This window comes from Eulemur rufifrons, chromosome 29 (genome assembly GCF_041146395.1).
Source record: "Eulemur rufifrons isolate Redbay chromosome 29, OSU_ERuf_1, whole genome shotgun sequence".
Taxonomy (NCBI): domain Eukaryota; kingdom Metazoa; phylum Chordata; class Mammalia; order Primates; family Lemuridae; genus Eulemur; species Eulemur rufifrons.
The window spans coordinates 75,650,379-75,676,125 of record NC_091011.1 but is presented as its reverse complement, the minus strand read 5'-3'; the positions used below and the strand labels follow the sequence as shown (position 1 = coordinate 75,676,125).

Here is a 25,747-nt window from a genome sequence, read left to right as displayed (position 1 = left end):
GGAGACACCAATCTTGTGACTGTTCATTTAGATTTAGGCTGGCTATATAAATTAGATGAGTTGCACACTGTGATAAAATGAAGAGTATTAAAGTCACAAAATGTCTGGGTCTGAGGTGCCACAATAGTAAGCAACATGGGGGAAATAGCTATAGACTTGTATTTTTGCATTTACTTACCACATCATTAACTGACTGCAAATTTCTGACCAAAAGAATATACAATTATTGAAAACCATGAAAACATACAATTAAGGGAAAAACTAAAGTAATTACCGTTTTTGTGGTCAAACTGCCTGTTTGATTTTGAATAGCCTGTTTCCATAGTGACCAATTTCCTTTTTTAAGCCTGATCTTTCCAAACAATTTAAAGTCAAGAAGAAAAGGGATGGATTTCTCCAAGCTATAAGCTTGTAGTAATTCTAGTTCTATTATTCTTATTATTTAAGAACATTTGTTCTTAAAAACCATATATATATTTTTGATATTCTAAATGCTCTCCTCTCATCTTACTTGCACACTCTCCTATTTGATCTCAGTTCATTTATGGCTTTAACTAACTATAATGCTTGCATCCTGCAACTCCCTAAAGTTCCAGGCCAGGTCTCTCTAAGGAGCTTCCAAATAATATATCCAATTGCTGTTGTCATTGCTCTTTGAATATCCCAAGAGTACACCTGAAGTTGACATGGCAACCCCTAAGTCATATCATCTCACCATTTTTGTCCCCTCACCTCCAAACTGATCTTGTTCTCTAACACTCATCTAACCTGTCTCTATGAATATTTCTTCATCCACTCATTGCTCCATACAGAAACCTGGGTGTTTTTCTTCACTTCCCCATTTAGTCACCAACCTGTTTGTTCTACTACTTTAATATCTTCTTAATTCTTTACTACTTTCTTTCCAAACTGATTGCCATTATCTGTAGGGAAATGGCTCTGCCATGGCACCCTGATGACTTTGTATGTATCAAATAAGCCATGTAGGCAAAGACTTGAACCACAGCTAATCTGAGTCTTGTCAAAACGCCTTGTGATCCCCGTGGAATATGAAAGGCTGGGAAGCTTCTGAGGAGCTCCTGTGGGGCAGCTCTCTCTCTTGCTGCTCTATTTCCCCTAGGATGATGTCACCTGACAGGCCCTGCCTTGTCTTCTTTTGTGTACATGAGCTTGATTCTGATTTAATTGAATCTGGATTTTTCTTCTCATCTGGATTACATGTTTCCATATTGGGCTGTTGCCTCCAGTCTCGCTTTTCAATTTCCTCCTCCATCATCCACACCACTGCCATAGTGTCCTCACTAAACACAGCTCTGCCCCTGCCCACCCGACTGCCTTCAGAGAATGGGGATTTTCAAGATCTGTTCTCTGCACACCTCACACATCTCACTGTTGTATCACTGTCATCTCTCCTCGCACACTGTACCCACGTTGCTCCTGCAATGCTCAGTTACATGCATGTCCCCAGAAAGACCATATGCTTTTGATGTTTTTGCATCTGGTGCTGCCTTCACATGGAGCATCCTTTCCTTCATTCCTTAGTAGCCAGCTACTCACCCTTTAAAACAAGCTTAGATGCCTCTTTCAGAAACAAACTGCTGATCCTCCTACTTTAGACTGTACTATATGCTCTCATGACACTCTGTCTCACTTCTGTCTGGTGTACATAAATAGTGGTCAATTTTTATTGTATCTCTTTACATTTCTGAATCCCTCCTATTCTGAACTTTTTAAGAGAAGAGCTGTCTTTTATCTCCTTATCTTCATATCTTAGCATGGTGCTTATCACAGAGTATCAATGCTTGTGGAAGAAGGCAGAGAGGAAACATAAGGGACAGAAATAATAGTTGTATAATTTTATATTCCAAGTATCATCAAAAAATTAGTGGCATTTTAAATTCTTGAATATCTTAATTCTAGAAAAGATGAATTTACTGTAGGGAAGCCATAATATTCATGCTTTTCCAAAGTCATATTTTCTTTTTTTTAAATTAAAAGTTTTCTTTTAATTTTTTAGAGGCAGGGTCTCACTCTGTCACCCAGGCTGGGGTAGGGTAGCACAATCACAGCTCACTGCATTCTGGAACTTCTGGACTTAAGGGATCCTCCCACCTCAGCCTCCCAAGTAGCTGGGACTACAGGCGTGCACCACTACACCTGGCTAATCTTTTTATTTTTTGTAGTGATGGAGTCTTGCTCTGTTGCTCAGGCTCAGAGTCATATTTTGAACTAAACTTACTCGTTTAGCAAGTTGCTTTACGTTGCATCCAGCTTCATTATTGGGAACTCTCTTCGTTATATGTCTGACTGTTAACCTCACCAGAGAGGACAGCATAGACCTGGGCAACATGAGTGTTTGAAGGAGCTAGAGCCTCTGAGTGCCTGTGGACAGGGAAAATGGGTGGCACCCTTCCTTCTGTGAGGCTGGGCCTTCTACAGGATTTTCCACTTGTGCTATCATGCTGCTTTCTGTTTCTTATAAACTATTTAAAATTCTATTGTTGTAAATACTTACACAATATCTATTCTTTGTGCCTGGAATCACCTCCCACCCCAGGCTCCATGTCTAGCATTATCTCTAAACATGTAAAAAAAATTTTTTTTGAAATTATATATATAGTCTATAAGTGGATCAAGGTCCAACACATAAAAGCAACTTCAGAGCCAACTGATGATCATTAATAACCTTTTATCATGAAGTATAGCACTCTAAGAAGGTCTTTATGTAAATCTCACCAATAAAAAAAAAAGGGGGTGTATGAGATGAGGAAGAAAGATCTGTTTTTTTTTTTTTTTTGAGACAGAGTGTCGCTTTGTTGCCCAGGCTAGAGTGAGTGCCGTGGCGTCAGCCTAGCTCACAGCAACCTCAAACGCCTGGGCTTTAAGCAATCCTACTGCCTCAGCCTCCCGAGTAGCTGGGACTACAGGCATGCGCCACCATGCCCGGCTAATTTTTTTTTTTTCTATATATATTTTAGTTGGCCGGATAATTTCTTTCTATTTTTAGTAGAGACGAGGTCTCGCCCATTGCTCAGGCTGGTCTCGAACTCCTGACCTTGAGCGATCCACCCGCCTCGGCCTCCCAGAGTGCTAGGATTACAGGCGTGAGCCACCGCGCCCGGCCAAGATCTGTTTTTTGGTTTTTGCACATACTTTGATAAGTTGGCGGAGTAGAATCTGAAGCCCTGTAAGATCATGAGTATAGGAAGAATTGCTCTGTGCCAGGAAAATGGAGGTTCTTGATTGTTGTCCTGGAGAGAAGGAGAGAAGGTAGAGTGAGGAGATATTTGGAAGGCAGTGAGGGCACAAGGTGACTTTTGTGACTTCTTTAGTTATGTTACCAAATAAGTGAAATATTAAGTACAAGATATTTTTTTGTTTTGGAAGGGGAGAGGGAACTAGAGAGGTAAGCTGGGCGTCATGTCCAGAAGGATGCAGGGCAGCACACAGAGAGGAAAGGCCAGAATACTGAGGGAAGGTTGGAAAAGTTAGCCACAGAACTTGTAGAAATCAGGGGGAAGACTTTTTGTGGGTTGTAGGTTTTAGAACTGGAGTTCTAAATCTATAGTCACTCCAGCTGATAAATCAGTTAATCTCAATCCCCAGGTTAAATTCAGGGAAAATAGACATTTTAAGACATTTTAGCTGATACAAGGGGATTTTACCTTAGTTTTGACCAAAGTGTTGCACTAGGACAGGAAAAGCACAGCCACAGAATGTATCAACTAGCTTGAGGACAATCCCTGATCCAATTATTTAAGACTGGATAGCCTAATTGTCCAGTCTTTAAAAATATTGATTAACAGTGATTGTTGGCCTGCTTCTAGCCTGTTATAATAAACTAAAAACTCATTACTACTCTAATACAAAATCATTTTAATAATCTTTTTGTATATGATGCCATACTAAGAATGAGAGAAGCAATTAAAATAAATTTTACAGCCTTTTGATATAAATACTTATACAATGTCTATTTCTCTTTATGCCTGTCCACTTCCCCCAACCCATGCCTAGTATTGTCTCTAATATTTAGGTGGAGTCAGTGTTGATTTCATAAAATTTGAATGAAATAACTTATTATTCTCTAGTGTTTTTGGTTGCCATGAAAAAATGCCTTATAATTAATCCCTGCAGCTAGACAAGTTCAATTTTTTTCAGATGTCAAAACTAACATCCAGAGTTCTATGCAAATTTTAGGCTCTACATTTAGCACCATAACATGTAGATATGTAAAGAGAAATATTTACTTTCCTATAATTTGGAAATAACTTTGGAGAATACAGGTTTATGTTCTGGTTTTGGTTTCACTTCATTGAGTCTATACTATGTGGTTTATTGAACCAGTATTTTATTTTTAATCTTTTTATAACATAGAATGTCTCTGAATAATGAATGATATGATTTTAAAGTAGTCCGATCAAAGCACTGAACTAATAAGTTATAATAGACCTATACTAAGTTCTCATTCTTAATAAAAGACTGACTCGAAAGACTTTTTTGAAGTATTAAATAATTTGTAATTTTAACACATCAAACATTAACTTCCACAGGTTATCAAATATTAAAACTCACAGGTTGACAGAGATGAAGAAATTCAGGTCAAGAAATTTGTATGAAAAATCATCATCTGGTTTCTAATATATCTTGTGTGTTCTTTACTTGTTTGGGTAAAGAACCCAATGTACCTATGTAAAGAGACCATTTGAATTTCTGTAAGAGGTTTTCTCTAGAGTCAAGGCCATGTATTTCTTGATTCTCTTTAATTTGTACAGCACTTCTTATAATCACAAGCTTAAAAAACTATAATTGGTGTTAGCTGTGTCATTTAAATGCTTTCTCCGTACTCAGGTGGCTAACAGCTAATGGGATAGAAAAATGCCCCCACCTCTTTCTGAGCACTGCATTGAGCAGGGGTGCCCCTCTATGGCTGCACAAAACCCCTTTGCTGTGTAAAAGAAAAGTTGATCACTACCCAGCAGCTTTTGGCAGTGGGGCGGGCAGGTTAAGGTTATCTGTAATTTGTGCCCTTAAGGACCTGAGAATTAATTCAGGAGGAAGAAAAGGGGGACTGCACAGTGCAGTCATTTCTGCTCTTCTGTGGAAGCCTGCTGCTCTCAAGGTTTTTGTTATCTCTCCATCTCCCCTTCTCTGAAATGTGTCTTCCTGCTGTTCTTCTGTTTCTCTCTTCCAGAGTCTATGCTGTCTCATTTGTTGGCAGCTAAATGGAATTTATTACGCTCCTATTTTCTGAATCAATTTGAGAACATGATTGTTGTGTATCTCTTATTACAGCCAAAGCTTTCAAAAGAAAAAAGGAAATAGGAAAGAGAAATAAGCAAAGTTGACATTTTCCTGTATGAGAATAAAAAATACCTTAAGGCCTAAAATTAAAAAAGCCTAGACTTGAAGACCAAGTTATCAGTGTTGGCAGAAATACATCCAAGTATAAAAACAGCTTTGCCGAACAGATTTTTTTTATATCTTCTCAGTGCCAGCTTTAGGGAACTTGAACTTCAAATCTAGGATTATTTGATTGTGTCATTCAGTTCCCTTTAATCTGGCTAACTTCTAGCTATTCTTCAGGCTTTAGTCTATTTTCTTTTCACCAGGTAAGTACTTCCTAGCAACCCATAGTTACCTATTTATCTGCAATCATCAAATATGCTCACTTTTCATTTTAATTACTTTTCTTACCTTTACATCCCATGAAGTTTGAAATTTCTTGAAATCAGGACAATATTTTATCTACTCAGTGCCTAGTACATTGACTAATGTATAGTAAACACAGTGAATATGCATTGAATGAATGAATGACTACTGTAGGCCCTATGAGATAAACAGAACTACATGAGAAATTTATTTCTTATGACCTTTTGGGAGAATTAGAGTTAACAAATATAAAATTATTATAGAGCAATTTGGATCCAAATTTCATTGTCTCTAGTGACTGAAATAGAGACACTGCATATTTGTGTGTGTTTATATGTGACTGTATGTTTTTACAAATACAATAGGATCTCAAATACAAGTGATATCATTGGTCCAAATCATAGTATTTAATAGAGGAATCTTATGGAAGAGGTAGGGTTTGAGTTTAAAATTGAAGGATGGAAAAGATTTGAATGTAAAACATATTTGGAAAAGTCCAAGATATTATCATATTATACAGTATTTGATAGGGCTAAAAACTTGGAGGGAAGGTAGAGCTAAATCAATCCATCAACTGAAAAAATGCCATGAAATAAATAAAGTAGGCATTTCATAAAAAGATTATTATACTTGTATTGTTATAAATAAAATAAATTACTACCTTGCCGAGTAAAAGATATTGTCCACATTACTGGAAGAAAGCAAATTACATGTAATAGAGCGACCCTGAAGAAAATTGCATGCAAAGATTAAGAAATTAGTTCCACTTTAGAATATTGTAACATGAAACTTAGCCTAAAAGAATGCTTATTCTTTAAAACTTGTAAATAGACAACCTATAGAATGGGAGACGATATTCATAAACTATACATCCAACAAAAAACACTCGGAATCTGCAAAGAACTCAAATAAATCAGCAAGAAAAAAACAACCTCATCGAAAAGTGGGCAAAAGACATAAACAGAGGTTTTTCAAAAGAAGACAGACAAATGGCCAACAAACACATGAAAAAGTGCTCAACATTACTAATCATTAGGGAAAATGCAAATTATTAATAAAACCACAATGGGATATCACCTTACCCCTGTTAGAATGGCTTTTATTAAAATGTCCAAAAACAATAGATGCTGGCATTGATGCAGAGAGAAAGGAACACTTATACACTGTTGGTGAGACTACAAATTAGTATAGCCTCTATGGAAAACAGTGTGGAGATTCCTCAAAGATATAAAAGTAGATTTACCATTTGGTCCAGCAATCCCTCTACTAGGTATGTACCCAAAGGAAAAGAAGTCACTCTATCAAAAAGATACCTGCACCTGAATGTTTATTGCAGCACAATTCACAATTGCAACCACTTGGAATCAACCTAAGCATCCATTAATTCTTGAGTGGATAAAGAAAATATGATATATGTATATATACCACGAAGTACTACTTAGCCATAAAAATGAATGAAATAATGTCTTTTGCAGCAAATTGGATGGAACTGAAGACCACTATCCTCAGTGAAGTATCTCAGGAATGGAAAAACAAACACCACATGTACTCACTAAGTGAGTGCTAAATAATGGGTACACATGGGCACAAAGAAATGTAAAGGACATTGGAAACAAAGAAAAGGATGGGAGGGGTGTAAGTGATAAAAACTTTCCTTTCAGGTACGATGCACACTACTCTGCTGACCGGCACACTAAAAGCCTGACTTCAGCATTGTATAATGTATCCATGTAGCAAAAACATTTGTACTCCCTTAATATTTTGAAATAAAAAAATAATAAAACTTTCAAAAAGAGCTTTGAAACAAACTTTAAAATTGGTAACACTCTGAGGCTTACCCAAAACAAGGCTATATCCATTTAAAAATTACTTTATTTCTAAATGATAATTAAGTGATAAAATATTTTATTATTGAGCTATTTCCCTTTTATAATCCTTTAATTAATTTTACTTAATTATATCAGTCTGCTAATTAACAATACATTATTTAATATTAAACTTATTCTCTAGTAATATAGATTAATTAAGGGGCTGCAGCTTCTCAGTTACTGGATAACTAGCATTGAGAATTTTAAGTTTCTGATGAAGTTCCTAGCTCTGAACAACATTCATTTTGGCTTTGATCAGAATATGATGCCGTTACTTTGAAAACATATCAAATATATTAAATAGTTGTTTTTAAGAGGTAATTTGCAGTTCTCAATGTAATTTAGCTAGTACGAAATGTAAAAAATTAAAAGTAAATTGATGTTATAAACAAAAATTCCTCATAGTACTGTCATTCTAAATACAGCCTTATATTAATTATGACTCTGTTTGGCTAGTCTATATTCCTGGTGATTTGTTTCAATACATAGAGCTTCTACTTAAACTTTAAATTATATCACATCTAAGATTTAAATGATTGCAAGTATGGCATATATTGTGCTAATAAGGACCTCAAAACAATTACCAATTGGCCTACAAAAATATCCAATATTTGAACAGTTAACAATCGTGATCAACATAGCCTTGTTTCTGAAAAATTATAATCAGGTGAAGAAACTGAGCAGCTTTATACCATAAAGTAGACGAGCAGATAGGCAGCAAGTTCTCACTGTGAAAATTCTAGGTGAATGTATCTTCTCTAAAAGTCTTGATAGGAGGGAATATAAGCAGTGGCAAACATAGAAGTACCGTCATTAAAGATTATCCTGGTTACCCTGAGTCTGTAGAGGACTCAGTTTGTCTCCTGTCTCTAGTCTCTGAATTCTTAGCCTGGGAGTCCTCAGATGAACTTCAGGGTAAGTGAACTCAATCTTTGGCCCTTCATTCAGGAGATGGGCTAGATTGGGGGGCACCAAGTTAGTACTGGAAATAGGGAGTAAGAAGTCAGGGAGGCAGGGACCATAGCACTGCTGTGATAGCAATATGGCTGTATCACTATGGACATTATCTGCTTTGTGAAGAATTTTGAACTTGTTATAGATTTATTTTTATATGACACCAAACCATAACTCACAAAGTCCCTTTTTGCTATATCCTTGGGTCTAAATATATTGAGGATTGTCACAATTGCTTCATAGAAGTCGTCTTCAAGCGGCAAGGCATGATCAAGACACACTATGTCCACTTGATATAATTGAACGAAGCAATTTTTTCAACATTGCAAATGGCATGCTTTTCCCCCCATGGGGTTAATGAGTAAGTCCATATATCTATCAAGCTATTCAACATGCAAATTAGTAGCAAATCTTGAATCTTGTGTAAGTGTTTGCACTTCTACAGGCTGAACAGCTCTCTCTCATGGTTTTTCTTTTTTGAAAATGCTTTACTTTTGTCAGGTCTACAAAGTCATCAATTAATTTTCTTAAGTTTTAGTGATACCTTTAGTCATAAAGCACATTATATTAAGTTAAATATTTAAAAGAAACAAAATTGCTATTTTTAGCTTTTAATTAGCTGAAAATTATAAACATATCATTTTTAAGTGTTCAGCTCCGAAGATGTGGAGAACAGCTGATGGCAAAATAGTTGAGATGGATACACAGTTCACCATCAGAGCCAGGGAACTACAATCCATCTACAAATGCATTATGCTGAAAAATATCTCTCAAGATGAGAGGTTGGATGTACTCTTAACTCTTAAACACACTGTGAAGGTATGTTAACTTTCTCTTAGTTTGGGGATAGAGTCCACTATTAATAAAAAAATTTAATGGAATACTAAAGCAAAGTGTTTTGCATTAAGTATTATTTTGTTATAATTTGGGAAGTATATGGTTTGTTCATTAATATTTACCTAAAAGTTCTCAAAAAAATGTACTATGATACATAATAAATGTAAATATAGCATAATGAATATTCTAAATGTAAGTATATCTTTATGCAATGAATGCAAATGTATGTAAATATATAGCATGAAATTAGTAGTTAGTTCAATAAAACAGCAATTACCATCTACATACTTTGACATTTTTCAAAGAAAAATTTATTTTTAGCAGTTTTGAAGCAGCACCAGTGTATTTTAATCTTTTTTTCTCATCAGTTATTGATTTTCTGTGTTTTTAATCCTGCTTTTAATGAAAACAAAGTTAGTGGATGTCACAGGTCAAGTTTTCCCAAGAAACAGACCTTGAGATGAGATTTGTATTTGGGAAGTTTATCAGAGAGTGCGATCAGGATAGCTCCTGTGAGGGGACAGAGAAGGCAGGATTGGGCAGATGGAGAAATTAAACTGTGGTGGAGTCTCAGCAATGACGTCAGCCAGTGTCACTGGGAATTCTGAAACTGGGAAGTCCCTCCAGAGTTGTCCTGACTTTTTGCTCCCACATTGACTATTTATTGGATGTGGGATGTGACTTTGGATGAGATATCTTTCTTCAACAGAGAGCAATTCTCAGAAAGAGACTCACTTCAGAATTGTCAGCCAACAACTTACCAGGAGGGGGAGAGTAAGTGCTTCAGGTCTGGCTGCAGCATACACTGCTGCTTGGATCTACTTGCTTCATGCTGTAAGTTTTAGGAGCGGCTCCTCTGGATTTGAATAGGACCTTTTTTCCTGGAGAAATTTATGGGAGTAAAGTTAATAAGAAAAGCTGTAGACCCTATTGTAGTCATTGGCTTTAAGGTCACCACAGATCAGATACTCATTGTCTCTTTTCTCTACTATCCATTTTAGACATTCTTCACCCTCAACTAGCAGCACCTTGACTGATCTAGGTGGCCATTTTAACTGGGGTGAGATGATATCTCATTGCAGTTTTGATTTGCCTTTCTCCGATGTTGAGCATTTTTTTCATCTATCTGTTGGCCATTTGCATGTCTTCTTTTGAGAAACCTCTATTCGGATCCTTTGCCCATTGTATAATCAGATTATTTGATTTTTTTTCCTATTGAGTTGTCAACACTCCTTATGTATTCTAGTTATTAGTCCCTTGTCAGAGGGATAGTTTACAAATATTTTCTCCCATTGTATGGGTTATCTCTTCCCTTTGTTGATTATTTCCTTTGCTGTGCAGAAGCTTTTTAGGTTGATGTGATCCCACTTGTCCAATTTTGATTTGTTTGCCTGTGCTTTGGGGGTATTACTCAAGAAATCCTTGGCCAAACCAATGTCCTGAAGCATTTCCCCAAGTTTTCTTTTAGTAGTTTCATAGTTTCAGGCCTTAGATGTAAGTCTTTAATGTATTTGATTCTATTTTTGTATATAGTGAGAGATAAGGGTCTAGTTTCATTCTTCTGCCTATAAATATGCAGTTTTCCCAGTACCATTTATTGAAGAGACTGTCCTTTCCACACTGCATGTTCCTGGCACCCTTGTAGAAGATAAGTTCACTACAGATGTGTGGATTTATTTTTGGGTTCTCTATTCTGTTCCATTGGTCTATATAACTATTTTTTTTTATGCCAGTATCCTGCTATTTTGGTTACTACAGCTTTGTAGTATAATTTGAAGTCAGGTAATATGATTCCTCCAGTTTAGTTCTTTTTGCTCAGGATGGCTTTGGCTATTCTGGGTCTTTTGTAGTTCCATATAAATTTTAGGATTACTTTTCTGTTTCTCTGAAGAAAGTCATTGGTATTTTGATGGGGATTGCATTGAATCTGTACATTGCTTTGGGTAGAATGGGCATTTTAACAATATTGATTCTTACAATCCATCAGCATGAACTATCCTTCCATTTTTTTGTGTGTGTGTGTGTCCTCTTCAATTTCTTACATCAATATTTTGCAGTTCTTGTTATAGAGATCTTTCACTCTTTGGTTAAGTTTAGTCCTAGGTATTTTGTTTTATTTGTAGCTATCATAAATGGGATTACTTTCTTGTTTTCTTTTTCAGATTGTTTACTGTTGGCATATAGAAATGCTATTGATTTGTGTATGTTGATTTTTGAATTCTGCAAATTAACTGAATTTGTTTATCAGTTCTAATTATTTTTTTGTGGAGTCTTTAGATTTCTCTAGATATAAGATCATATTTTCTGCAAACAAGGATAATTTGATTTCTTTCTTTCCAATTTGGATGTCCTTTATTTCTTTCTCTTGTCTGATTGTTCTAGCTAGAACTTCCAGTACTATGTTGAATAACAGTGGTGAAAGTGGGGATCCTTATCTTGTTTCAGATATTAGAGGAAAGGCTTTCAACTTTTCCCCATTCAGTACAATACTTGCTGTGGATCTGTCATATATGGCTTTTATCATGTTGTGGTAAGTTCCTTCTATATCCAGTGTTTGAGAGTTTTTATCATGAAGAGGTGTTGAACTTTATCGAATGCTTATTCAGCAACAATTGAAGTGATCATATGATTTTTTCTTCATTCTACTGATGTGATGTATCACATTGATTGATTTGCATATGTTGAACCATCTTTGCATCCCTAGGATGAATCCCAGTTAGTTATGTTGAATAATCTTTTTAATGTGTTGTTGAACTTGGTTTGCTTAGTATATTGTTGAGGATTTTTACATCTATGTTTATTAGAGATATTGGCCTGTGGTTTCTTTTTTTTTGCTGTGTCTTTGTCTGGTTTTGGCATCAGGGTGATACAGTTATCATAGCATGAGTTTAGGAGTATTCCCTCCTCCTTGCATCTTTGGAATAGTTTAAGTAGAATTGGTATTAATTCTTTGAATGCTTGATAGAATTTAGCAGTGAAGCCATCGAGTCCTGGGCTTTTCTTAGATAGGAGACTTTTTATTACTGCTTTTATCTCATTACTTGTTATTGGTTTATTCAAGTTTTGGATTTCTTCCTAGTTCAATCTTGATCAGTTGTATATGTCTAGGAATTTATGCATTTCTTCTAGGTTTTCCACTTTATTGGCATATAGTTGCTTGTAGTATTTCTAATGATTCTTTGGATTTCTGCAGTATCAGTTGTCATGTCTCTTTTTTCAACTCTGATTTTAATTATTTGGATTTTCTCTCTTTTTTCTTAGTTAGTCTGGCGAAAAGATGTGTCAATTTTGTTTATCTTCTCGAAAAAACCAACTTTTTGTTTCTTTGATTTTTGTATTTTTTTTTGGCTTTATTTATTTGCTCTCATCTTTATTATTTCTTTTCTTCTACTAATTTTGGGGTTGGTTTGCTGTTGTTTTTCCAGTTCTTTGAGATGCATCATTAAGCTGTTTATTTAAAGCTTTTCAGCTTTTTTGATGAAAGCCCTTATTGCTATAAACTTTCCTATTATTTCTTCTTTTGCTATATTCCATAGGTTTTGATATGTTGTGTTTTCATTTTTACTTGTTTCAAGACATTTTTAAGTTTCCTTCTTCATCTCTTTATTGACCCACTGGTCATTCAGGAGCATATGGTTTAATTTCTATGTGTTTGTATATTTTCCAGTGTTCCTCTTGTTATTGATTACAAATTTTGTTCAATAGTGGGCAGAGAAAATACTTGGAATGATTTCAATTTTTTTTTGAATTTTTGAAGACTTGTTTTGTTTCCTAACATATGGTATGTCCTTGAGAATGTTCTATGAGCTGAGGAGAAGAATGTGAATTCTTCAACTGTTGGATAAAACATTCCATAAATATCTATTAGGTCCATTTGGTGTATAGTGCAGGTTAAGTCCAATGTTTCTTTATTGATTTTCCATCTGGATGATGTGACTGACTTTACTTTCTGAATCCTTCATTCAAATGTATATCTTCTAGTTTTCCTTTGGTTAGTGAGGGGAACTTACTTGTATATTATAATACTACTTATAAATACTTCTATGTTTACCACTTACCTTTTACTTGCAACTGTCTCATTTAGCCATACTTATTTCTATTACTTTATTAAAAATTATTGTGAGCTATAATAAACATGCAGAAGAATGAATACTCTCTCTCTCTATATGTGTGTGTGTGTATATATATACAGTTTAGGTAATATTGAACAGGACATTACCAACATTTCCAGGTCCCTCTTCCCCTTCTAATCATAATCCCTCCTTTCATCTCCTAGAAGTAACTACCATACTGATTTTCATGGTAGTCATTTCTTTGATTTTTCTTCATAGTTTTACCGCCTCTATATAAATATCTAAGTAATATGGTTTAGTGTTGCTAATTTTTGAATTTAATGTAATTATACTATATGTATTATTTTGTGCCTTGCTTATTTAGCTCAAAATTAATTTGTAAGAGTTAAGGTTGTTATTGTATATAGCTATAGCTAATTCCTTTCTATATATTAGATGATATCCCATTGTATGAGTAAACAATAGTTATTTATGTAATCAATTTCTTTATGGATATCTGGTTGTTTCTAATTTTTTACTAATGTGAACAATAGAGCTCTATGTGTACATTTCTCTAAAGCACATTAGAGTAGAATTGCTGGGTCATAGATTGTGCATATCTTCAACTCTACTATTAGATAATGACAATTTTTTTTCCAAATTAGTTTTACCAATTTATATTCCTGTTAACAATGTTTCATTTTTTTTAGATTATAGTTTTTGGTGTGTTTAGATGGTAATTTCAAAAACAAACAGTTAATTTTAAAATTTTGTACTGAACATTCTTGTGTTTTGTGTAGGAACATGAATGTAAACTGACTCATGATATTCTAGAATTGATTGACAGAGAGGTTGACCTTATGATGAGAGGAGTCAAACATCATAACCTTGAAGGACTCAGAAAAAGAATTGCAACACTCTTTTTACATTATATCAAAACACCTCTGTTTAATCCTGAAGTTGCAAGATACCTTAAGGTATTCTACTTTTTTATCATCATTTATTACTTTTTAAAAATCCTAAAATGTGATGTGGCAAATTTAAGTATATTCAAATTTTGCCTTAACACTTTACTTGGAATCCATGTGGAAGACCATCTCATTGGTGAAATCTCCTTTGAATGATTATTTTGTGTGTTAATCAACTAAACTTATTTGTGTGCCTTATTCTGTGTCTGTATTTCCAGCTTTTAATTCTTTCTTAATCTCTGAACCAACTTTCCAATTGAATATGTTGAATGCATCGTGATCTCTGATACCTCCATGCTATTGCATATACTGTTGCTTCTACCTGGAATGCTATCCCCTATTTTACCCAGCCAATTCCTATTCATTTAAGACTCAACTCTCAGGTCCTCATCTTCATGAGGCCTCAGAGAGGGTTAAAGTCTTTATTTTTGAGATTGTACGTTATACCTTATTTATGGTCTTTATAATTGTTTATGTTCTTATAATACTTACAACACAGTTATACTTATTACCAGTCAGATCCATGTAGATATCCTGAAAGAACTTCAAATGTAACATGTATTTAAATTAAACTATCTTTTCCAACTCCAGGCTTCTGTGGGGATTTTGATCTTTATCTAAAGCCAAGATAAATGCCTCATTGCCTTCCTTGCTAAAACAAAATCTCAATATTTAGTCAAAACTTCTAGAAGAATAAAATTTGTTTAATTTTTATTTTATTTCCTTTGAATTGATTTAAAAAATTTAATTGTATTGCAAAAAAGTTAAAATATAACAAAAATCTAGTTCTAGTTCTCTATGTACTTACTCAGTTTATATATATTTGGAGTAATATAATAGAATTTTGTTTTCTTCACTTTTACATAATGTTCTACCATTTTATTTACCTTTTAAATTTACCTTTGGTAGAATTCACTCTTTTTGGTGAGCTTTAAAAAATGGATAGAGTCATGTAACCAATAGCATAGTGAAGACAAAAAATAGTCCTATCACCCTTCACATGGTTTCAAATCCTTGGAAAACACTGATTCGCACATTACTTTTATAGTTTTATATATTTCAGAATGTTATATAAATGGACAATACCATGTGTAGTCTTTTGAGACTGACTTCTTTCACTTAGCATATAACAATTCAGATTCACCCATGTTTTTGAATGTATCAGTAGTTTATTGTTATAGTTGAGCAATATTCTTACAGTCTGGATATACAAGGAGTTGTTTTCTTTTTTCTTTCTTTCTTTCTTTTTTTTTTTTTTGTCCTTTCACAGTTGTAGAACATTTGGGTTGTTTAGAGTTTGGGACTTCTATTAATAAAATCACTGTAAACACTTGATATGAGCTTTTGGGTAAATTGATTGTTTTGGGGTAAATACCTAAAAAATGGCATTGTTGAATCACATGGTATATGCATGTTTACCTTTATAAGAGACTGCAAAACTTTTTTTTCCAAACTGGCTGAATCATGTTGCATGTCCACCTGCAATATATAAGAATATTAATTAAAACAAAGGATTTAAGATTTTTTTCTTGTATCTAGGACAAAACCATAGATTATCCTTTACTCCTTCCATTTTGGGTAGAGATATACCCTTTAATATTCAAAAATACATACTAGGTCAAAAAAATAATGTTACTTACTTTAAAAGGGAATGGTTCATTTGCACATTTTTGGTTTGCATAATGGGAGAAGAACATGAAGGAACACCACTACCCCCGCCACCGCTTTCTGGGGGTGAGCCAGGACAAAGCACTCAATGTTCTCTGAAGAATTCTTTAGAGTTTAATTCTGTAGCTTAAATGGAGCCCTTTGTCATCATACTCATAATGGGGATAGGATATTTTCTTTCTTGCACAATTTCAGATGGGTAGAGAATACCTTTGCATGGCTTTATAATAGTCTATCCATCTCTAAGGGAAAGGTATGCTCACTAGTTTTTATGAAGCTGATTTATATATTTGTCCAGTTTAGTGCCTAGAAGGCAGGAAGATAAAATAATTATTCAAGTTAAATGAAATATGTGATCTCAGAATAAGAAAAGAACTCAGAGAAGTTGCCTTCTAGTTCTTTGATCATATCCCTAGATCACTCTTGTTTTCTCCAGCAGAATTGACTACCTTTTAAATTTACATACTGTTTTATCTCCCAAAATTATAAGGCATGAAACAACGAAGTCTTCAAAAATATTACCTTTTGGGAAGATGGAGTATTTAGGAAAAGTAAAGCAGAGTAGAGGGGAAGGTGCAGAAATGTAACAGAGATTCAAAACAAAAACATAAGAAGGGATTATAATGGTAAATACTTAAAATCCACCTTGAGTAAGAAAAAAAATATTACAGAACATTGATGCTCATTTCCTTCTTTTTAAAAAATATTTTTGAAAGTTTTATGTATCAAATGCCAACTCTGTTGCTGCTTGATCTTTCCTTTCATGGAGGCCAGAAATACTAATGCATCATAAATTAGGAAAGACTGGCTTGTATAAGCCATGATTCAGTTTGTGCTGAAAATGTTCACCATTCATACAGTCATTCCTTCGTTCATGGTACTTTAGCCCATAAAGAATCAAGTAGATCAATGTTTCTATGGTAGAATTACTTCCTGCCCACTGCTTTAGATGCAGAGTTTCAAATTTTGAAAATTGACCATTGAACTATTTTAAGTTTATTTTTAAGACAAATGAAATAAGAAAAACAATTGGTTTAGTGGGATTTTATTTATATGTGAATCTATTGCCTGTAGGAATAATTATTGTAACAGCAACAATAAATCTAAACTCTTCTTAAAAATAAGTGCTGAAAGCCTCTGTCTACTCATTTTTTTTAGTCAATTTTCTAAGTGATTTTTATCACATATGTCTAAGGGTTGATGAATAACAGATTTTTAATATTTGGCAAGGTAAATGAATATTGCTTGAAATTTAAATTTTGTATAGACTAGGAGGTTAAGGGAAAAATATAACTTTTAAAATTAACCAACTCTATCACATTCTAAGATAAGTTAGCTCTTGGTGCTTCTGTTGGTTAGTATAGTATTTGGCCTGGTTTTATACTTTTCTTTCTTTCTACTTTTTTTTTTTTTTACTATTTAGGTCCCTCAAGACCCATTGAAGTTTTATAAGAAGATTTACTTTTGCTACAGCTGTCAGCTATATTTGCCTTCTACAGAGTTTGCTATATCATCCACCTCACACCGTGTATTCCGGTGCCGTCGCTGCACTAACCTTGAGAATGAGGCTAAACAACGAGAATCATTTTTGAAGTACAAATGTTTACTTCAACGGCTCTACTATTTGGAAGCTGATTATGAAGATGATTCTAAAATTGCTTTCTTGATGCAGGTATGGTTAATAAGCGGTGCCAACAAAGCTGAAATTTGTCTCTGTCTAGGAGGCTGTCTTGCAATCTTATGTATGTTTGTGTGTGTGTGTGATTGTTTAATAACTGTCTTTTCTGCTAGACAGTATGCTCTGTGAGGGGAGGGCTATACCTGTTTTCTCCTCTTGCTCACCATTATGTCTCTGTAACCTAATATAGTGCCAAGTTCATATAGGTCTTCAATATTTATTGAATGAATGAATGAATGAATGCTTTTCCAGAAATTGATGTTGCATATGCACATGTTAGTGTTTATGGATAACAGTAATAATTAGCATATACTTAAGATGACTATGATGGTTAAGTAATATGAAAAGTGAAAACTAAGGTTCATAGAAAGTAAAAAAGTACCTTAGGGAAGGGCTTTGAGTAGATGGATACTTGTCTACTTAAATTATTAATATGATACCATCCATAACCCATAACTGAAAAGTTCTGAGTCCAGAGTTCTTTTGAAAGAACCATTGCATTGGATCATTGACCCTGTCAGTAATCTCCCTGTTATAAGAGCAGATTCCTAGCTCCTTCTAGTTCTGAGAGAGGCTGGGGCCTGTGAGATCATGGACTTTCACCTGAATTCCTACCTTAAACACTACTTTGGTCTCCTTGGTTCTTCCATGATTTCTCTTGGGTTGTTTAGGCCAGAGGAGAGTCTTTGTCTCTGCAAAATAAAAGCAAATTCCTGACACTGTTTGGACTTATGTATGGGAGTGAGAAAAGAAAAGAAAAGGTCTTTTTGTTGATAGGACTTTGCCCAACATTAGCAACTTATTGATAAAAGTAACTCGTAGAGCACGATTGTTCCTAAAAATGATATTTGTGTTCACAGACTGTCAAAAAGTTCAATTTTCTGTAAATTAAAGTTATTAATTAAAATTAAATTATATTTAATATCAAATATGAAAATAGGCACTCCTATGAATAAAAATTTTAGAGATTTCAAAAAAAGATTCCAAACATAGTGTGCTTTGTTCAAAAATTCTTCTGAATCAATAGCTTTCAAACTCTTAAATGATAATCTATAGTAAAAATGTATTTTTGTTACAACCTAGCACAGGCATGCATGATAATAATAATAGCCAAATACTCATATAATGCTTATACATCTCTACACGTTTTTTTGATTTAATCAATGCAACAATTCTATCAAAATAAGTACTATTTCCATTCTGCAAATGAGAAAACTGAAGCACTAAGAGGTTAACTAACTTGCCCAAGTTAACACTAATACGTACCACTGCTGGGATTTAAACCTAGGCAGTCTGGTTCCCAGAGTCCATACATGTAAACACAAACAAAAGAAACAAAAGTTTCCTGAAACAAGGTTTACTTTTACCACTATGGATATGTTGTGATATTTTCTATTCAGTCTAAATTTACTCATTCTAATTTCCATTTGGAAAAGTTTGGTGTCACTTAAGAGGTAACAACCCACAGTTTGAAAAACACAGATTGAAATGATTACATATTTTTTCCAATAGAAAGAATATTTTATTAATAAAGATGTTTATTTCAGAGTTTAAATTCTTTTATGCTTTTCTTTAAGAATTGTTGATATGACAAATGTATATTTCCTTGCTAGGAATCTTAGATTCATTAGGGCTTTAATATAACTCACATACAAGTGTCACCTCAATATTTTCGTATTGCATTAGTCAGTGTTCTCCAGAGAGACAGAACTAATAGGAGATCATGTATATATAGCTATGAGGAATTGGCTCACACAATTATGGAGGCTGGCAAGTCCAAAATCTAAAGAGCTAATGTCCCAGTTCAAGTTCTGCAGGCTGCTGTAGAATCAGGAAGAGCCTATCTCAGTTAAAAGGTCATCAGGAAGGCAAGCAAATTCTTCCTTACTGGTGTGTGCGTGTGTGTGTGTGTGTGTATGTGTGTGTTAACCTTTTGTTCTATTCAGACCTTCAACCAATTGGATGAGGCCCACCCACATATGAAGGGCCATCTGCTTTATTCAGCCTACTGATTTAAATGTTAATCGTACCCAATAATACTATCTTGGAAAAACCCAGATACTGTTTAACCAAATATCTGGGCACCCCATGGACCAGTCAAGTTGATGCATAAAATTTCATTACACATATTGAATAAAAAAATTCTAGGGGAGCCTCACCACCTTTCAGATAAGATTGTCTCTGTTAGGTGTGAATTAATTTGAATACTGTACCTGTGTAGGGTTTTGGTCTCCCTTGTCTTACTTTTCCAATATCTAGGCTTAGCAGACAAATATGAATGTCCAATAGCTTTTCCTCCTTCTAATGGTATCATTTTAATTAATATTTATTTTAGTAATATTGCTAGGCATAAATGGAATGCATAAACTTTCTCATGAAATAGTAAAGTTCATGGACAGTAGCAAAGATTAGCATATACTGAATTTGAACATGATGACGTAAAAAAAAAAAGCCAAGATATATAAAAAGTTCTGCTTAGAGAAGATATTTGAGTGTTTTATGAGACAGTTTATCTGTAATCCATACAGATATGCCTAATATAGCTGCCAAGAGTATTGTTCTCTTTATACAACAATTTCAGGAACAATGACTATTTGAAAGGTAGGCAGTAGGCAGCTCTTAAAGGCTGCCAACCACAGTTACAATGTGCATATTTGACATTTACATGAAAATAAATACTTCATTCTCTTTGATGCAATTTTGAAATTATTAATAGAATTGATGCAACTAAATTAAAAACAAAAATGTAAACAAGGCACATATTTTGAATATAAGCAAAAATATATGAAACATTACATTTTAAAAATTCTGTAGATTCCTTTTTCTATAGCAGCTGTTATAATATCATCTTTTTTAGCATTAAGTAATAGCTAAATTTCATTAGTTGAGTTTAATATTTTGAATTATCCATTTATGAAACAGTATAGTAGCTGATGGTGACAAGAATTTTTTGTTTGTGATTTTTACTTTAGTAAATTGTTTAGGCTTTTGTCCACTGGTTTTATAGAAAAAACTTCTGCTCTCTCATGCAAACCTTTCACAACAATGGTTCTTTTTTTCTATGTTTATACTTTGTGAAGATTGCCCCTCTCTGACAATTCTAAATTTATATATGCAGACCTCGTGAAATATCATTCTGTGAGTTTTAGCTAATATAGTTTAAATTTTAAAAAGTTTTAAACAGTTATTTCATTTCTCCCCTTTTTAATTAAAACAACAAAATATTTTAATTAACACTGAGTTAATTACTTAATCTTTATTAAATCTCAGCTTTTTCATTTGTAAAATGGCAGAAAAAAACCTTTAAAAGATCCCTATAATGGCCCTGAAAATAAGATGATAGTTACCAATGAATTTTTGAAAATTATTTAATACCATATATTTATTAAGGTAATATTAAGGTAAAATTAGCATACTGGAAGAAATCTATATAGCTTACTCTGAATTAAAGGTGGGGTCATGACTGTGAGACTGATAATATAGTTTAGGCAGAATGAACAGAAGTTCGGTGAACAATAGGGGACTATGTACCACTTAAACCTCATAAATAATGTTTTAACTTTTAAAATAATATGCTCAGTATAATTTATTTCCTCACGTAATTAAATAATCTTAAAAATTTATGTTTATTAGAAAACAACATTATTTTTTAAACTTATTTTGACATGCAGCTACAAGATATCCAGTACCTGACAGAAAACATCTGGTCTTCCCAGTCAGTGCTCAGTGCCTGGGACAATCTCAATGATCTGGTCATGGTCAGGTGGGATAAGTCCTTGGAGTGGTCCCCCTGGAACTGCATTCTTCTTACCAAAGATGAAGGGGCTGCTCATCTCAAGCTAACGAGTATTGAAGAGGTAAGAAAGTTGAACTATATTTAGGAAGCGCTTTTAATCATTGGAGTTATTGGAGATAACTTGACTGCCATAATACGTACTTCCATCAGATGAAGAAACAGAACTTATGTATTAACAGTAACAAAATATGTGGATGGTATATATGGCAGAGATTAAAATTAAAAGGAAGCTAAAGTAAGCACGTAAAAGATCAATATAAGAGATTTGAACATATTACAAGTCCTAAATATGCTACCAGTCCCTCCTAAGAGCAAGTTCAATCATATTCCACAGTAAACTCCATGAAGGCAGGGATTTTGTTTACCTTATTTGCATCTATGTCTCTAATACCTCCAATAGTGTCTGTCACAGATTAGGGGCTTAGTATAATAAGTATTTGTTGAAAGAATAAATGAATATTACCACCACACAGGTATTTTGGCACCCAGAATCTGTCCTCCTTTGATTAATCCTCACGAGTCTGCCTAAAAGCACACTCAATTATCAAATAAATTTTGTTCATAATTTTGTGCTCTCAATAGCATTCATACTGATGGAGTATAGTTCTGAGGCTCCATTTTTGATTTGCTTCCAACTAACCAGGAGTGGAGAAAGCACTGAAAAAATTAAATGTCATTTACTGTAATTTCGGTAACTTACAAGGTGCAATCTGTAAAACATTTTGATGAACAGAATTGAGGGCCCCTGAGGAGTTCCTAGAGAGCTCCGCTTACACTGAGCCCAGGATCCCAAGAACTGATACTGATTCTCTGCTTTCTACTGATTAAATTGCTCACCTTTAATTTCACTCAAGATGTCTGCTAAGGGAAAATAAAGAAATGACGACAAATATCGTAGTCATTTTGAATAGTGCTATTCCCTATTTCCTTTTTTCGGGGCGGGGAGAGGAGCTGATGTAAAGAGAAGAGATTAAAATTTTAGCTTTTTAAGTAATGTTTCAGTTTTAAGAAGCCAGCGTAAGAAAAATTTTCACTCTAGGGATTGAAAGAAAGGTCAGCAGAAAATTGAAGCTGTGTTAAATGTTATATTTAGTAAACTAAGCTGCCTCATAAATATTTAATCACAGGAAGCATAGCCAATACAAGCAATATCGTTTCATCTAGGGCCCCCGATGAGATTGAAGTTCATTCCCAAAGCTGATATTCTGGTGCTTCTTCAATTAATCCACACAACTCCCTTTGTGCATTTAATCAAATTTCTGCAGTATCAAATTAAATGTTCTATTCACATGCATTTCTAATTTCAGGATGCCAATCTTATCAAATTTCTGTAAATAGAGCTAAGGTTCACAACCAGACAAACTCAAAAAACATTTGCTTTTTTATGGTTTTGGACTGATGTAATCTTTTAGGTATTAATATTCAGTGTAAGGAATAATTCATATCTTGCAAATCTTGCAGCAAGTTAAAGAATTTTCAGAGTTTCCTTAATTCACAGAAATGCTTGCTTTCTCAGGGAGTAAAAAATACTCAAAAGTTAAAATAATCTTGACTCCCGCAATTATGACTGATAGGTTATAGGAAACACATGGAAAAAGACTTCTGTGAACTCTGAGGCAGACTGATCTCTCATTTGTGTGCACATGGCCCAAGTAGGAACAATCACGGACTTAAAACCACAGTACTGATCCAGTTCTTTCCCATCTCTGTCACTAACAATTTACAGGACGTTAAGACCTGCCCTCCTCGGTTTATAAATTTTTAGAAAGATTAGCTAAAAATGTGGAATCAGTAAAGAGGGATAAAAGCAGCCCTGGCTTTGAGTTCTGGCTCTATCATTTATGACCTGGGAGAAATTGGAAAAGTGTGCTAATGTCTCAATGCCCCAGTTTTCCCATATATAAAAAAGAGGTAATAATATCTCATCATAGGAAAGCTTTGAGGACTAAATAGACCATTATTTAAAGCTCTCAGCATAGTTTTTGGCATGAATCAACTTAGTAACCATATATATGAAAGCACTTTAAAATTTTTGGGTGCATTTTATTTCTAATTGTAATAAAAGCAAGACATTATTGGTTTAAAAAATCTGAAAGAAAAAAAGGGTGTAATAAAAGAAAATAAAAGACTCCTGATATCCACCCATCCCTATTTCCACATTGTAGGGATAATTACTATTTCTTGTGTATAATTTACTGAAATCCTTCTGGAAGCTTTCTATGTGTATATAAGTAATATATAGTTTTTTGTAGCATTGATTTTTATGTTAAATTACTCTGAAACTTTGTTTGCTTTACCTAACAATAGATAATGGATATTTTCCATATTATATTATTCTTAAAGAGTTACTTATTATTCCTTTGAATGTATGAACCATAATATGCTTATCTTTAATAATTTTTAGTTTTTAGTTCTGTAAAGGTACTTTGAAAACCTACAAAGTTCTGTACATCAGAAGTGTGTTAGTTTTTCGTGAATGAAATATGAGCTAAGAAGTGATGGAACAATTAGATTAGTGCAAAGGATAAAATATTTTATCATAGTAAATTTGTAGAGAGGAAACTAGGATACTCCTACATAATACTTTCTGAAAAAATAACAAATCCTTTGGCTCGTTTTTCCCAGGACTTTCTTTTACCTTAGATTTGACCCTATGAAGACATCTTTAGTGAGAGAATGTCTCACTCTCAGAAGATAAATTTTAGGAGAAAGTACAGGTAGTATTTGTAATTTGATTGCAAAGAGGGCCAGTGAAGATTAATAAAGAGAATAGATGGTACTTATTAACTTAGCCAGAATTTACTTTTGAATGTGCCAAATGCTTGGAGAGAAACAAGTAAATATGTTATGAATATTATTCTTCATCGTTTCAGGTGCAAATAACAGACAATTTATAATGATTTAATCAAATGTGGGTTTAGTTTTCTCATGGAATACGAAGTCCAGAGGTTGGCATTCTGGGGCTAGTGCGGCATCTGCTCAGTGCTTTCAGAAACTCAGGCCCTCTAACCTTTTACTCGGCTGTATTTAACCTTTGGCTTTCATGCTCATGCTTGTGGACTCTAGTGATATGATAGCTACATCATCTCCTGCATTATATCTATATTTCAGGTTTGGCAAAAGGCTAAACGTCCTTGATAGGTGAGTCATCCCACTCTTAAAAACCCCTTTAAAAAGCTTTTCTGTAAGCTTTATGCAATGACATATATGTGTATATATAGACAGATATAGATACATACATACGTATCAGAAGCTTATCACATCACATGGCCACTCCTAGTTAGGGTGAAGACTAGGAAAGTTGGGCACATCACACCCTATGCAAAATCAGACCTCTAAATACAAATGGAAGAGAGAATGAGTATTGAGCTAGTAACTAGCAGTGGTTTGAACATAGGTCGGAGGGAGAATTGAGGAAAACTTCCTGGTTAAAGTGTCATAGGAGCTGAGCCCTAAATGATGATGGACAAAGTGAGGAAAAAAGAAAAAAACATATATATATTCTGGGCTGAAAGAACTGATAAGCATGCCAATGTTTTTACCTGGCAAAATATATCTGTGATATTTAATAGAATTTGAGTTTTTTTTTCTTTGCAGGGATACAAACGCTCATTTATTCACAAGATCAAGCACAAACATATCCTGGCTAAGAACTATTTTTCTCAGGTTCCAGCGCTGGCGTCATTTATACTTGATGATGGTGAAATGGATGTGATCAGAAAGAAATATCACTCAGACACAACACTTAAGATTATAGAATCCAAGAAGCCTGGTCCTTAGAAGATCCAGGAGTACTTGTTTGACTATCAACATTTTTGTCGACTGCTCATAGGGTAATACAGAGGTCATACACTATGGAAATGGAATTTTATTTTTTAATTGATTTTTTTTTGTTTTTCATAATATAAGTTGAATAAAGAGAAAACATCCTTATGTAAATGTTTTATTGCTAGGCAATTAGTGCAAAATTGAAATGTAATTTTGTTACTGAAATTAATATTTTAAAGAGAACATTTTATTTTTACATATTTTCACATTAAATTTTTTAAAAAGTTCAAGTGTTATTATAGTTAAAATCTAACAGCCAAATAAAGACTAGGCTTAACTTTCAAGTTACTTATTTTAGATAAAATGTAGTCATAGGACACTAGTTAGCATATGGATAGGAGGAAACATAGACTTCTCTTTCTTGAAAATCTTCATAAGTAGGATAAAAGAATTTATATTATAGAAATTTGAATCTTGGTTGCTTACTGTCTAGTTTCATCTTCCATCCC

At 33.9% G+C, this 25,747-nt stretch overlaps 1 protein-coding gene across 1 annotated transcript in view; it reads left to right on the top strand.

The window, feature by feature from the left end:
• IQUB (IQ motif and ubiquitin domain containing) overlaps window positions 1-25,250 on the top strand; it is a 46,349-nt gene extending 21,099 nt beyond the window's left edge. The window contains exons 9-13 of the mRNA XM_069462041.1: window positions 9,120-9,290; window positions 14,161-14,337; window positions 17,420-17,668; window positions 21,346-21,531; window positions 25,068-25,250. Of these exons, the coding sequence (XP_069318142.1) occupies window positions 9,120-9,290; window positions 14,161-14,337; window positions 17,420-17,668; window positions 21,346-21,531; window positions 25,068-25,250 (966 nt within the window). The remainder of the gene's footprint in view (window positions 1-9,119; window positions 9,291-14,160; window positions 14,338-17,419; window positions 17,669-21,345; window positions 21,532-25,067) is intronic.
• Window positions 25,251-25,747: the final 497 nt, after the last annotated feature.